Source organism: Tachysurus vachellii, chromosome 14 (genome assembly GCF_030014155.1).
Source record: "Tachysurus vachellii isolate PV-2020 chromosome 14, HZAU_Pvac_v1, whole genome shotgun sequence".
Taxonomy (NCBI): domain Eukaryota; kingdom Metazoa; phylum Chordata; class Actinopteri; order Siluriformes; family Bagridae; genus Tachysurus; species Tachysurus vachellii.
This window is the reverse complement of record NC_083473.1, coordinates 16,391,289-16,406,347: the sequence shown is the minus strand read 5'-3', so window position 1 is coordinate 16,406,347 and position 15,059 is coordinate 16,391,289. Positions and strand designations below refer to the sequence as shown.

Sequence of the window (15,059 nt, the reverse complement as noted above, 5' to 3'; positions counted from 1 at the left end):
TGGTCTGTTAATAACATGTTTTTGTGATGAAGGATTCTGAAGATAAAGGAGTGGTTCAGATGAGAAGATGGGTTCAGTATGGAGCACTCCTTTAACCTTATATCTTTGACAGGAATTTGGACACTACAATTGTTTTATACCTCTGTTAATTTCTTCATGGTCAAATCTGAAAGTAATTTCTGTGGAGATACAGACTCTTTTACATACAGAGCACTGAAAAATGGTATAAAAGCTCTGGCTTACATCAAATGTCAGCAACACTGAGGTTTAGTAATATAAACACAAAGCTCTGGCAGGCTTTTGCTTTGTAGTTAAATCAGTAAAGTTAAAGACTTATTGTATGGTGCAAGAAGAATTATGAAGGCAAGTATCTGACCTCAGTGCTTAAAAAACTTACTGAGTGAAAGAGGTTCATTTTGTCCTGTTTTGAAGTATTTTTTATTTTATTTAAAAAAAAATTAGTTTGCAAAATTTCCAAACATTGCTTAAAAGTTCAAAAAATCTCAAAATACTTTGTTTAGCAACATGCGCCTCTAATTTGATATAGTGTATTGCTCGAAATATAGGTATAATGGTTGTGGTAGATGAATTTCTAAGGTTTTCACCTAAACAGTAATTAAGTATATAATCTCATGTATCCCATAAATACTTCAGGTGAACAAGACACAGATGTTTTCTGTTTGTATCATTGCAACAAAATAAATATAATATCAGCAAAATATGAATCTTCGGCAAACCTTCTGTCTCTCTGCGGAAAGAATCTGCAGAAGATTTTTTTCAAAAAAGTATTTTCAAAATAAAATAACACTTGAAATCTGAGCATTCGACAAGTAAAGAAATTGTGATATTTAAAATAATGAGGCCCTTTTCCACTTACACACGTATAAGTCATTGCCTTCCTCCACAACCTGAGTTTATACCTCATCCATCTCCAGCTCGCAGTCACACACCTCAACCTGCCCAGCAATGAATATTCCATCCACACACAACAGGGGTGGTATCGTGGTCCGGGGTTCCTCTTATTTGTAAATTAAATAGCACACAAGTTTGTGTATCTATGTCTTATATATTTAGCTGGAACTCCCAGGTCTGCTGTAGTTTTACTGTAAATCAGAACAAAATATAATAACAAAAATCACTCTGTAGAAAATAAAAGATATACAATAGGACATATATTATTTTCACTGAACGGACATTGGACATGCATGGAAACATCTTTTTAAATATCTGAAACTGATATAGTTGAGGTGGGCACGGTGGCTTACTGGTTAGCATGTTCGCCTCACACCTCCAGGGTTGGGGGTTCGATTCCCGCCTCTGCCTTGTGTGTGGAGTTTGCATGTTCTCCCCGTGCCTCGGGGGTTTCCTCCGGGTACTCCGGTTTCCTCCCCTGGTCCAAAGACATGCATGGTAGGTTGATTGGCATCTCTGGAAAATTGTCCGTAGTCTGTGATTGTGTGAGTGAGTGAGAGTGTGTGTGTGTGTGCCCTGTGATGGGTTGGCACTCCATCCAGGGTGTATCCTGCCTTGATGCCCGATGACGCCTGAGCACAGGCTCCCCGTGACCCGAGGTAGTTCGGATAAGCGATAGAAAATGAGTGAGTGAGTGAGTGATATAGTTGAGCACACAAACCGATGTATGCACAAATCTCCAGCTGTTCAATAACCATTTCAAAAGGAGATGAACTCTAATTGTGATTGAGCACCACACTTTATCTTGATCCGATGAGGACAGATATAGGAGGGTTATAACTATTATTTTCCTGAAACTTACCTTATCTTCCTCACTAAGGACCATGCTGCCACACAAAATGTTTCTATTGGGTTACCATAAATGCTATCTATTACTAGAATATGGGCTAAACATACAGTATAATTCTATTTTGTACACTATCTTCAGTCTCAGTGAATGTTGAGTGTACATAGCATAGACTGTTTTTTCTTACAAACCTTTACCTCTCAAATCAGACTAACATGACATTTTAAATCTAATGTCCTATTTGCATAATAACTTTATTAGAATTATTAGATTATTAGAAAGTTGAATATTATATTGGTTGATACGTTATAATGAAAAAGTATTGAACTCATGATACTTTGTGTAAGACTCAGAGGTGGGAGTAAGTCACACATGTGCAAGTCACAAGTAAGTCTCAAGTCATGAAAGTCAAGTCAAAGTTTTTTTTAATATTTGTCAAGCAAGTCTCAAGTCTCAAATTTGCGACTTAAGTCTGACTCGAGTCAAGTCATATGACTTGAGTCCCCCATCTCTGGTAAGACTACACCGTTACTTAAGTATTATTTGTTGTGTTCTGCGTGTATACGATTTTTTTGCTCGTCTAAAATCTTTCAGCAAAAGTTCAGGAAGGATTCTGAGACACTTACAACATTCTGTCATTCAGCAGTTTTTCTGGTTCATACATAAGACAAATCCTCAGCAGCGCCGACATTGTCACTATTACTCACTTGATTAGTACTACATCTTTATTAGATCTGCTGGGGTTGTTTCTCTGAAGCAACTTTTTCTGCAGCAAGTCCTCCTGTCTTCTCATGAACATCTAAATCTAGTCCACATTTCTGTTGCCTCCTCACCTCATTTCTTTCCGTCTCCATGGCATTCTCATTCTAGAAAGGTGTTCGAACGTTATTATTTGATAATTTCTTTTTAGTCAAAATTGACATGCAGTGTAGTCCAAACATGCTGTGTGCCCATGGTTAACAAAATTATGTGTTGTCCCAAATAACTGGTCTGAAAAAGCTGCGGAAAGTTTTGATTGAGTTTGTTGTGTATAGAAATAAAAGGTTTATGTGCCTACCTTGATTACCTTAGGAGACTTTGAGCCAGCATTTCTCTGGGTCATGGGAGACACCACATCGCTCATCTGTTCCCTTTCTTTAAACAGACTTTTTAGCTGGGGCAGAAATGGGCATGTAGATGAAATAATAATATAATGAGGATCATATTTAATTTGAGTGCATATCAAGTGAACTTTACAGGAATCGTTCACCTGTTTAAGACACTTATTCTGACATTAAACTCTTAAATTGAATATTATTTCAAGCGCATTGTTGTGAAGTGCAAAGTACACACCTGCTCAGTGATTAGCCTCCTCTGTTGGTCAGGATCAATGCTATCAGACCTTACTCCTGCCTCCTTTCTCTTCACTAATAATGATTGCCTCTCTCCTTTTCCCTAAGTAAAACACAGTACTAGTCAGCATAGGCTAAAGCCATATAAGACAGTGATAGAGGAGAACAGATGGTGTCATCTAAAATGCCAGTACCGGTTGGGGAGGATTGACACTATGCGCTTTCTGTACATCCTGCTCGGTTGTCCTACTGCTCTCTGTTACCACAATGCAAATCATGATGTCAATTTGCATATAAAGTCTGCCACTGGTTTTGTTTAATATCTAATGAGAACACAACCACAACAATATATAACACAACAATAGTTACCTTCCATTAAGGAGTCTATGAGCTGAGAGTCATGTCGAGTTCCTGGCTTCTGGATGATCTTCTGACCTTTGAGTCCAGCAAGCTGCATGAGAAGGGATACAACAAGATTAGCCATGGCTTATTATTTAAATGTTCAACACGTTAATTAAAATGAGTCCCGATCGTAGTTTGTGTACCTCATTTTCAAGAGCAGTTATCTTGATTTGGGCCTCGGTTTTCTCTGCGTCTTTCTGTCTCATCAAATCCTTCAGGAAATCATCTCTAAAGTAACATGTATTAACATTGCAATCAGTAACTTCAACCTAACTACAAATCAGGACTTGGACTGATCTTGACAACAATGATGATACCTGATACTGGAAAATTTGATTACTATTTGTTTGACATCCCTTAATTAAAAGGTCAAATCGGCTTTGCTCTAGATTCTAGCTCTACCTGCTGGTGTTTCTTCACTGTACTATAGTGCTGCAACGTCTGTATCGTTGTTTGTAACATCGATTTGTCTATGAACCATTTTCAGTGGAAATGTGATCAGTTGCTATAGGATTAAGTCTTGTCTTGGGCTCAACTGAAAAGGTCCTGGCTACATTGTTTGAATATAAACTAACATTTTATTCATTATATGATACAATAACTGACAACGTTTAATTTGCACACTGTATCATTGGTGTCTGGTGACAGTTATATGTGTATCCACCTTTGTTTCAAGTCCTGATCTCGCTTAGCCAGTTGTTGCCCCAGTATCTGTACTTCGTTGTTCTGTTCTGTCACCTATAATCATACAGAGCATGTTAAGCCATAAAAGATATATATAATGTTCACCTTCACTACAACTTTCTTATTTTCTCATCTAAAAAATGAGTCACTATTCTTTTTGTATACTGTTTATTTACATTCACCTCATTTGACTTTTATCCAATGCTCTCTAAAGCTTTCCGATCAGCAGCCCAATGCATTACATGTACAGTATTACAGTGGCTAGTCAGATCATTTTCACCTGGCCACGAGCAGACTGAAGCTCATGCTGCTGCTCCTCCAGCTCAGTTTCACGAATCTTCAGCATGTCCCACACCTTCTGCAGCTCACTCTTCAACTGCACCAGCTCTCCATCCATCTCCTCCAGAGAGACCTACAGCCACCACCACAGTAATACACTTATACCCTGCTTGTATTATTGGCAACTGGTGGCATCACTTGGCCTGGTCTGTTACTGGAAAACAAGGACGTACAGGGTTTCCCATCAACTTCTGCTGGAGGGTCTGGCATCTGTTCTTCTCCAGTTCTAGCTGTTGTCTACATGCATCAAGCTCAACTCGCTCCAAGGCACCGGCTTCTTTCTGTAAGTTATTGAATCTCAAAATCAATATAACCCAATGTTACAAAATTAATATTCTTTAATTATCAATAAATTATATTATATGAGAAAGCAAGAACATGCAGTTAGATACCTTAACTCTGGCCAGCTCTTTCTCTTGGTGTGTCTTCTCTTCTAGCAAACTCTGGATAAGATTCCTTTTAAGAGAACATACTTAGTGTCCCTAAATCTTCTTGCAATTACACTAACCATATATAATGAAAAGTATACAGTAATAAGCTCCCATTAAATTAATTCATAATCCAATAAAAATGTTATAGGGTGGCATATTGAACGCTAAGAAAAATCTGAAGTTATGACTAATGTAGGCTTGCTTGATGTTGTGCACCCTAAAAATAATATTATTATGGGGGCTTACCAGTGTGTACTCTAGATTGTTTTCAATGAACACCATGTGTTTAATATTACATGTATTTTGGTTGTTCTATTTTCATTTTGATTTATGTTAAAATTCCAAATGCTTCATGTACAAACTTACTGCCTGTCCTTCATCTCTGACTTCAGCTTGATGACCATTTCTGCTGCCTCTTCCCTCAGCTTAGGACAAACAAGGAAGTGACTTTTGATAGTAAACAGTTTTATACATACATATATTTTTGAAACATGATCAAATTTAGGTTGTCATATTATTATATATAAATAATTTGAAATGGTGCAGTCCATACGGCATCAGACTCTTGCTGTTGCTTCTTGGACTCTTCTAGTTGGACCTGAGAAGACTGCAATGCCATCGCAACATCCAGCCATCGCTCATTCCAGTGAGCTGCCACTCTCTTCAGCTCTTCCTTCTCTTGCTCCATCTTCTCTTCCATGAGCTTCAGCTCTTGTTCCTTAAGCCCATGTTCTGCCTCAACATTCTCTACCTTCTTTTCCAGGCCCTGGCAGTGTGCCTCAAGCTCCTTCTTCTCATACTCCAACATCTCCTGTAATTCTCTAAACACAGTAGAGAATCCCAGTGTCACATGCTACAATCTAAAGCTTTTTTTTTTTTTTTTTTTAACAGTTAAAGTCAGACTAAATCTCACCTGAGCTGGCAGCATCTCTCCTTCAGATCTCTTAGCTGTTTCTGATCTCCTTGGTCAAACACATCCATCAGCTCCTCCTTCTCTCCAATCAGCTGCAAACGCTCAGTCTCCAGGGCAGCGATCTGACTGCTTTGGATCAGCTTCTCTGCTTCCAGGTCATGTAGCTTCTGCAGTGTCTCCTGAAGCTTCTGCGTGGCTGTGGCCAGATCTGCTGTCAGTTTCTCAATCACCTTGGCAAAAGACACATCCAGAGCTTAAAAATATATCAAGGCAGAAAAATATCAAGTCTAAAATAAAGTACAAATAAAATTATAACCAAAGTTAAAAGCTTTCATGATGGCGTGGACAATTTGGACAGTTTATTTATGTTTCGCACCGAATGCTTTTGTGTGTCTTTTTTTGTTTTTTGTTCTTATTGTTATTTTTATCAAAACAATGTACATTGAAATTATTTAGTGGCAAAAAGACACATACAAAAACATTCCTTTTTTTCACTTTTTCTTCCCACAAATTTCCACCCCAACTGAACCTCCCATATGTTGAGGAAAGAGAAGAAAAATCTGCTTTAGATGAATTACAACGACCACAGGTTTCAGCTATATTTGGATATAGTTTAGCCAATTTGTCCTTAGAAAACCTTCATCTGAATCAGATTAAGTCGTGCGCAAGTTAAGTTCTATTTATTGTGTCAACGGATTTAACCCAGGTGTCTTCAGATATGTCAATTCCTAACTCTCCTATCCACTTTGTCGACTTTAATGATGTGTTTTGAAATTTCATAATTAAGTTATATGTTTTGGAAATGAGGCATTTGAAGTGTGTAGGGGCCTTAAGAACCAAATCTAATCATGATTCAGGGGGCATTTGAGGAAACACTGAACAACAGGCTTGGATAAATTGACGGACCTGTAGATTTTTGAACCAGATCGTTGTAAGTGACAAAAAAGTCACTACACTTAAATAGACCCAAGTCCTGCCATCTTATAAAGGTAGAATCTAGCTTGGTAGCTAAGAAAAGGTGATTGTTACATATGGGGATTGCCAGAGAGAAGTCTGTGATTTGAAATGCCTGTCTAAACCGATTGAAATTACAGCTGGACTTATAGAGAACTGTGATGGTGAGAATGGTGACTTCATTGTTATTAGCACGGACAACAAAGTTGATTTGCAAGATTTGGCTTCTACATCACACTATTCTGTATGCGGAGACTGAAACCAATAAATGATCTTTTGTAAGTTTGCTGCTCTTTGTTTTGTGTTTTGACATGTGTTTTTGCCCCGACCGATCCATAGCCCCTTCCTGTCTCTGCACATGTGATCCTAATGCTTCACTAATTACCTTATTATATCTGTTGTCTCGCATGTGTACGGCATAATACAGTGTATGAAATCCTGACCTCTTTGGTTGAGTGCAGTTCCTCTTTCATTAATAAGGTACTCTGCTGTTGTTGGCTGGCCAGGCTCTTGGCCTGAGTTAGCTCGGAGTGGAGATCACACACCTGCTGAGTGAAACCCTCTCTGCCCAGCTGGGATCTTTGCAGCTCTAGTTCTAAGCTTTGCACTCTTTGGTGAAGTTCAGCTTTCTCCTGTATAAAATAACAAGAAAGGAAAATAATTATTTTGCCTGTAGTATTCTGTCTATTGATAGATGATGTCCTGGATCAGAGCGAGCAGCACTGAATCATACAGCATTAAAAAAATGTGCCTGAAAAGTCTGGAAGGACCTGAACCAGACGATCTTTATCAACTAACACGTTGGACAACTTTGACTTCAGGTCCTCTATGTGGTCTTCCAATCTCGGTGTTTTTGTGGTGAGCAGTTCATTTTCCTGTCAAGGATTTTGGAACACAAAGAGAAAGGTATGTGAAATGGTCCATCATTTGTAAGGATGACACTATTTAATCACTTTTCAAATCTCTTACCAGTTCCAGTTGGCCGAGGCGACTGCGGGTCTCGCTGAGCTGGTCCTGCAACTCACTCTGAGCCACCATGGACGTGCTAAACCTCTGCTTCAGCCCCTCCATCTGGCTTAATACCTTCTGCTGATCCTACAATGCAACCCAAAGAAATGAGGTGTCAAAGAAACAGCTGTCTGTTTAGTTGTATTTAAAATTTACACTTAAACCATAAACGTGACTGACCTCTTTACATGATTGGAGTTGTTTTAATGCATGGTCCTTTTCGGCTGCTATTGTCACGGCTCTTTCCTCTGCCTCCCTGAGGTCTTCTTCAAGCTTTTTAATTTCCCTAGCTGCCTTTTTCGGTCCCTGTTAACACAGGGATTTTACATATCAAATAATAGAACACATTAAAATGTGTTTATAGTTTATGTCCAATCAGCAGTTATTAATTATTATAAAAAACCCACGTGACAAACTTTCAAATACAATTCAACTGTAGGCTGATCTGTTATTTTTCAATTCATTGGCACATGCAGTGTGTCTACCTCTCTGAAAAATTCATCTTTTGTTACAGGCATGGTCCTGCCTAGGTGTGTGCTCCTGCTCTCAAGGCTAGATTTCATCTTCATAATGTCCATCTCCAGCTGCAGCACCCTACACACACACACACACACACACACACACTCAGATGAATAAAGCTCAGATGTAGCTATCAAAGTAAACAACATATTTAATGCCTATGATGAGTCACAGTTGTATTATGATCCACATATTCACTTTTCTTGAAGGTCTGCGCTGCGACAGCTCTCCTCAAAGCGACTTAGCTCAGCAGCTTCTTTCTGCTCGTCAACAACACTCAGTGCCTTTGCCAGCTGCTATGGAAGAAAAGCCGTACACAAATAAGTGGCCATATAATTGAACGAATCACACAATCACCCTACAAAACTCACATAAAATTTAACACCTTAATTCCAAATTGTAAGCTTGACAGTTGTACTATCATACAGTGTAACAATACAATTTAATATTAAAACAATATATTTTAGATCCAATTAAATAAAGTGGAACAAAGTGTATTAAATGCAAGATATAAAACAAACTTAAATAAACATTTTTCTAAAATTAAAGTCAACTCCTTATAAGAAGCTCTTACATCAACAGACCACAAAGTAGATTTTGTAACTCTAATAGAATTTATCTCTTAAATCTCTGTTAAAAATAAATTCTTGTTATTTTTAAATAATAAAAAAAACACCAATGTTGTATATAAATCATCCAAATGTCCAGCATAAAACTTGTGAAAGTAACTCATAGTACTATTTTCTGTTTTTAAGGTATTCAAACCTTTTAATTAAAACCTTATTTTAGTCTAAGAAAAGCCCAACCTTTTGCTTGCGCTCTAGACGTTGGGTAATGCTCTGGCTATGCTGAAGCTGGCTCTCTTTGGCTTTCAGCAGGTCTGTTTGTGTATCCAGACAGCTGTGAGCCTCCCGGAGCCTCTGAATGAGCTCCGTTCTCCTCATGCTGCTCTCCTCCAGCGCACTTCGTAGCTCAAACTCAGAGTGGGACCTGGGCGCCCCGTCTGGCGCAAGACGTGAGGCAGACTGCCATCTTTGCCTGGCAGATGATTCACTGTGATTTATCCCACAGTGATTGCCAATGGAGCTAATACACACAAGATGATTTGGTTAACACAGAATGAGTACATGAATTGTTCTTATATATATCAAAAAAGGAAAAATAATCCAAGAGAAATAGCTCATTTGGATTTATAGAATTTATACAGTTGTGGGAAATATCAAATGCACTGATCATTCACAGAAAGATTTGCTGACCTGGTGCTGATTTTGGAGCCATGATCAGATCGAGACAAACCCACACAACTCAGAGCTGAGGACTAAAAACAATAGGACCTAGTTAGAGACTACCAAGATAACAATAAGTGCGTGTAAATAAAATGCAGAGATATTTTAGTTATTTTAGCTATTTTATTTTCTACTTTTTTTTTCTATATTAGTTACCAAGTCAACATGTTATACATTTGTTCGTTTATATGTAACTTTAAATTATGAGAGAGTATAAATTTAAAATACATTTAAACTATCTTTAAATTATGAGAGAAAATTATGTTGTAGACTTATAAAACACAGATGTGTCAGACAACCTTATAATTCCAAAAAAATAGGTTTGTTTGACATGATTATACAAATTGCTGACTAGTCTTTGAAATCATTTCTAAATAACAAACTGTCCAGTGGTGGAACTACAGGTCAACGCTTACCCGAGATTTAAAGAGAGACTTTTCCCACAAGTCAAACTCAGACACGATAGGGTTTGAAGATCTGAAAGAGTTCCTGAGTTCCTGAGATCCCAAACCAAGGTCCCATTCCCGGTCATTTTTGTCTGCCATGAACCTGTCATCACTGAACCAGCTGGCCATCTTAAGAAATGACCCGTATGAAGGCAAGAAATACTGTTCTGGGTAAGAGCTTTACAGCCAGCTGTTAGAAGAGTGCAAGCTGTTGTTGTCACTGCTGGTGGAAATGATGTTGCATGTTTTAACCCAGAACGTCTCTGCCCTACCCTTAGCCAGTAATATTTCACACAGCCTGGAGAGTTCTTACACCTGCCATGCACATGCACATGTAACATGGCAACTGTAACACAATACTTTGTTTGTTTGTAGTTATAATGCAAGCTAGAATATAAGATAGAATTAGATAATAATATTAATAATATTAATAATAGTAATAATAATAATAATAATAATAATAATAATAATAATAATAATAATAATAATTCACATCTAAAATAGGAACAATCCTGTGGAGAAGGTTGATTTCTTTTTTCAATTTGATTCATTTGTTTTGCACTTTTAACAACTGACAGCATTACAGAATTATAGAAACAGAATAAAAAAATTGTAAAATTTAAAATTTTATGTCTACCGTTTTCTGGTCTTCTCCTTTACTCTCTCTCTATTCTCTCGATCAATCAGCGCTTATGCCTCTGTGCACTGTTTATTCTTCAAGCAGCCTGTTGAAACTGTGGCCTTGATAGCAGGTCTCCATGGTGACAGTCACATGCAGATCACAGTGTGTGTGTGTGTGTGTGTGTGTGTGTGTCCAGCCTCCCTCCTCTATGAATTATCAGCTCACCAGATTGACCACACAGCTATGTGTCACCAATCCCTAAAAGGTCTCATGTGGATTTTATATTTAGTCAATTTAGTCATAGTTTACGTTCTAAAGTGCTAACCCAAAACCCAAAACCCAAAACCAATTTCATATGACACTGTATTTTCCCCTTCGTATAAGAAAGAGTGGGCCAGAATAAACAGACATCTTTAATAGTGGTTAGACTCAAATGGCTATTAAAGGAAAGGTTATGTTTCCACATTTAGCTCATTTAGCTAGCATACCTTCTGACAAAGCTTTTCTTCATGGTTCTCAAGGAATGAACAATGGGAAAGTTTAAATAAAGCATCTGCTGCACAGATTGTGTGATCCATATTTCTTTTTACAAGTATTACACTATTTATCTCACTAAATTATCCAACACTGGTGTATATTCAAGTCAAGTCAAGTCAAGTCAAGTCTTATTGTCATTTCATCCATATATAGCTGTTACAGTACACAGTGAAATGAGACAATGTTTCCCCAGGATCATGGTGCTACATAAAACAAAGACAGAGCTATAAGGACTAGAAGAGTCCTTATTGACCAGAAAAAAGACAAATGACAGTGCAAACAAAACACAAAAACAGTGCAGACCAGTGTAAATACTGTATGTTCAAACAATATTACGTGTGTGGAAATAGGTATATTATAATAGGTAGACTAAGGAGAAGAAGAGTCTGTGAAGCTGCTTGAGGAGCTGGTGTTCAGTGCCGAGGAGGAACTGCTGGAGCGCTTACAGGTATAATAGGTATATTATAATACTGATTTATATGTGTATTTATACTGTACTGTGTAGTCTTCCTGCTAGCTGAGGTATAAATCCTTTATAAACCCAAACCAAGTTTAAGTTTTACTACACTGCATATATGAGTGTAATAACTGGCTAATAAAATGAATTACATTACATATAAAACTAAGTAAAACATCCATCCAATCAAGTCACAGTAGATAAAAATCTACAAAAAACCTTAGTGTTGTGTGTTTTATATAAAGTTCAAAGGTCATCAAAGTGCAATTAGAAATAGGACAAGGAAGGTGGATAGTGTAGCTTCAGTTAACAATGTAAATCTGTCAGATCAGTAGATGGCGGTAAAGCACAATAAAATGGTGAAACAACAGCCATGAAGAAGAAGAGGAAGCTTTTTTTGAGGGGTTATATTTGCGCATGCGCGTTTTTTTTTTTTTGTTTTTTTTTTTACAGAGGACGCTGTAACAGTTGAGCATATCTGTAGTTTATATTATTTTAAGGATTACTGTACAAAATATTGTTTAGTCATTAAATGGTGTCGTGTTGTGGACTTACTGGACTGTTTATAGATATGAACCGAGGACTCTTTATATGTTTATGTGGTAAAGACGTGCTGAGTAAATCTATCCAGATTATTCACCGAAGAAACATTCGACAATATATGAAATGCAACACAGAAAATAAAATAAAGAGGTTTATTGCAGAAAACACTGAGATAGTCAAAGGTCAAAGTTTAACACCTGAGATCTCTTTAAGACTCTTTACAGTGAAATGTCGTTTCTGGACGGAGAGACCAGAGTTGTGGCCATTTCCTGATCCCTTTTGGGCGATATACTGGCCTGGGGGACAGGCAGTGAGCAGGTAATGATGTTACTGTAATATGTAAACACTGCTGGCTTCACTACTGTTAACGTACAGTTTACGTTGTAGTGCTCTGATAATTGCATTGTGACAGTAAGTAATCAGAATCAGGTTTATTGGCCTGTTAACACACACAAGGAATTTGGTTCCAGCTGTTTGTGACTCTCAAAATGTACTATACATTTAGCTTGGATTATACAAGACAAGACAGCAAGACAAAACAGACTACACAAGACAAAACAGACTACACAAGACAAAACAGACTACACAAGACAAAACAGACTACACAAGACAAAACAGCACGAACAAAACAATCTGTACAAGACACAACAGACTATACAAGACAAGACAAAACACAACAAACTATACAAGACAAAACAACAAACTATACAAGACAAAACACAACAGACTATACAAGACACAACAGATTATACAAGACAAAACACAACAGACTATACAAGAAAACAGACTACAAGACAAAACACAACAAACTATACAAGACAAAACAACAAACTATACAAGACAAAACACAACAGACTATACAAGACACAACAGACTATACAAGACAAAACAGACTATACAAGACACAACACAACAGACTATACAAGACAAGACACAACAGACTATACAAGACAAAACACAACAAACTATACAAGACAAAACAACAAACTATACAAGACAAAACACAACAGCCTATACAAGACAAAACAACAAACTATACAAGACAAAACACAACAGCCTATACAAGACAAAACAACAAACTATACAAGACAAAACACAACAAACTATACAAGACAAAACAACAAACTATACAAGACAAAACACAACAGACTATACAAGACACAACAGACTATACAAGACAAGACACAACAGACTATACAAGACAAAACACAACAGACTATACAAGACAAGACACAACATACTATAAAAGACACAACAAACTATACAAGACACAACAGACTATACAAGATATTTTGTGCTGGATTACCGATCGGAAGATTGTGAGTTTGATTCTGCCACTGAGCAAGGCCCTTAACCCTCAATTGTTGTATAAAATAAGATAAAAATGTAAGTCGCTCTGGATAAGGGCGTCTGCTAAATGCTGTAAATGTAAAAATGTGAGACAATATAGACAGTACGAGTATTATATATGAATACAGAATATATGACTGATCAGTTATGGACATAAAGTGTGAGAAGTGCGTAGTAATAACCGTATTGTGCAATATTATGCTTTTTGTACAATATATAGCAGCAGTAGTGTGTGTAACGTATACGGATGATGTGATGAATGACAGTTCTGATAATGCAGTACTTGTAGATATGAAGCAGGGAATATAATTATGGTGAGTTGTTAATCAGGGTGATTGTCTGGGGGAAAGAAACCGTTCCTGTGTCTGGCAGTTTTGATAAGCAAAGCTCTGTTGCGCCTGCCAGAAGGGAGGAGCTGAAAGAGGTTCAGAACCTTGATTAAAAAATATTTAATATAAAGCGTTCTATTGATTTATTTTTTAGGTATCTTCTAAACAATCCAGGACTGTCAGTAGGTAGAAAAGTGCTGGATCTTGGATGTGGCTGTGGTGCATCTGCTATTGCTGCTAAACTTAGTGGTGCTGCTCATGTGGTGGCCAATGACATTGATCCAAGTAAGACATTCATGTTACATGCACAAAAAAAAAACAAGGAAATCTATAAATATATAAAAAGTCTATATGAAGAGTATTTTGTATAGTTGCTGTTGTTTTGCAGTTGCTGCAGTTGCCACAAAAATGAACTGTGAGCTGAACGGTTTAGAGCCCTTGCCTTGTGTGACTCAGAATCTAATCGGTTCAGAACCTGAGAATTGGGACCTCATCCTGCTGGGAGACATGTTCTATGATGAGACTCTTACAGACAGCTTACATAAGTGGCTCAACAAATGTGTCAAACTTCACAGAACACAGATCCTTATCGGAGACCCAGGACGGGCTCAGTTTGAGAGCCATGACATCAAGACACTGTTGTATGAACAAGCTCATTTCGAGTTACCTGACTCAGTCCGAGAGGAAAATTACGGACTGACGAATAGCACAGTCTGGTGTTACAGACCGGATTACTAAACTACTCAAATTAAATAACCAGACACTGACACTTCATACTCATTTTACTTGAGTTGATAGGGTACTGTGAGAAAGCAGTGTTTGTAGGATTTTCACCCCAGATCTAAAATGAAAGATGTTTTGAATTTTTTTCCCCCCATAAGATTGCTTGAGTAATTATGAAGGTTTCCAAATGTGCAGACAGGAAAAGAAGACTCCACTTCATTCAAGAAACTGGTCAAGTAAGAACCATTCACTCAAAAACAGATTACTCTTCTAGAAAATAACCATCATTTAGTTTAGAGAAAATGCACGAATCTCTGTTTTTTTCTGTCTCCTCGCTCTCTCATGGCTTATTTTTTTTTTTCAGTTCACAACAAATCATTTTGTACATTTTAAACATAAACCTGTTCAGAATTCACCAATTGTGTT

The 15,059-nt window shown here is 37.4% G+C and overlaps 2 protein-coding genes across 4 annotated transcripts; one reads left to right on the top strand and one right to left on the bottom strand.

The window, feature by feature from the left end:
- Positions 1 to 35: 35 nt before the first annotated feature.
- LOC132856535 (paramyosin) lies at positions 36 to 10,771 on the bottom strand. Of its 3 annotated transcripts, XM_060886097.1 has the most exons (24): positions 10,710 to 10,771; positions 10,043 to 10,295; positions 9,597 to 9,658; positions 9,147 to 9,426; positions 8,539 to 8,636; positions 8,307 to 8,415; positions 8,002 to 8,127; positions 7,783 to 7,908; positions 7,584 to 7,688; positions 7,257 to 7,445; positions 5,860 to 6,089; positions 5,500 to 5,767; positions 5,313 to 5,371; positions 4,908 to 4,971; positions 4,689 to 4,796; positions 4,457 to 4,588; positions 4,157 to 4,230; positions 3,636 to 3,720; positions 3,460 to 3,541; positions 3,285 to 3,346; positions 3,092 to 3,193; positions 2,817 to 2,912; positions 2,467 to 2,625; positions 36 to 1,103 (listed from the first exon to the last, which is right to left on the bottom strand). In XM_060886097.1, exons 2-23 carry the CDS (start codon positions 10,199 to 10,201, stop codon positions 2,488 to 2,490), a joined length of 2,754 nt encoding a protein of 917 aa, XP_060742080.1. In that variant the 5' UTR covers positions 10,202 to 10,295; positions 10,710 to 10,771; the 3' UTR covers positions 36 to 1,103; positions 2,467 to 2,487. The 3 variants fall into 3 exon arrangements, with proteins under 3 accessions (XP_060742080.1, XP_060742083.1, XP_060742081.1); XM_060886100.1 differs by lacking the exon at positions 2,467 to 2,625; XM_060886098.1 differs by lacking the exon at positions 10,710 to 10,771 and having other exon boundaries at positions 10,043 to 10,306.
- Positions 10,772 to 12,133: 1,362 nt separating this feature from the next.
- etfbkmt (electron transfer flavoprotein subunit beta lysine methyltransferase) lies at positions 12,134 to 15,048 on the top strand. Its single transcript, XM_060886110.1, has 3 exons — positions 12,134 to 12,549; positions 14,065 to 14,195; positions 14,299 to 15,048. The coding sequence occupies exons 1-3, from the start codon at positions 12,221 to 12,223 to the stop codon at positions 14,646 to 14,648; spliced, it is 810 nt and encodes a 269-aa protein (XP_060742093.1). The 5' UTR covers positions 12,134 to 12,220; the 3' UTR covers positions 14,649 to 15,048.
- Positions 15,049 to 15,059: the final 11 nt, after the last annotated feature.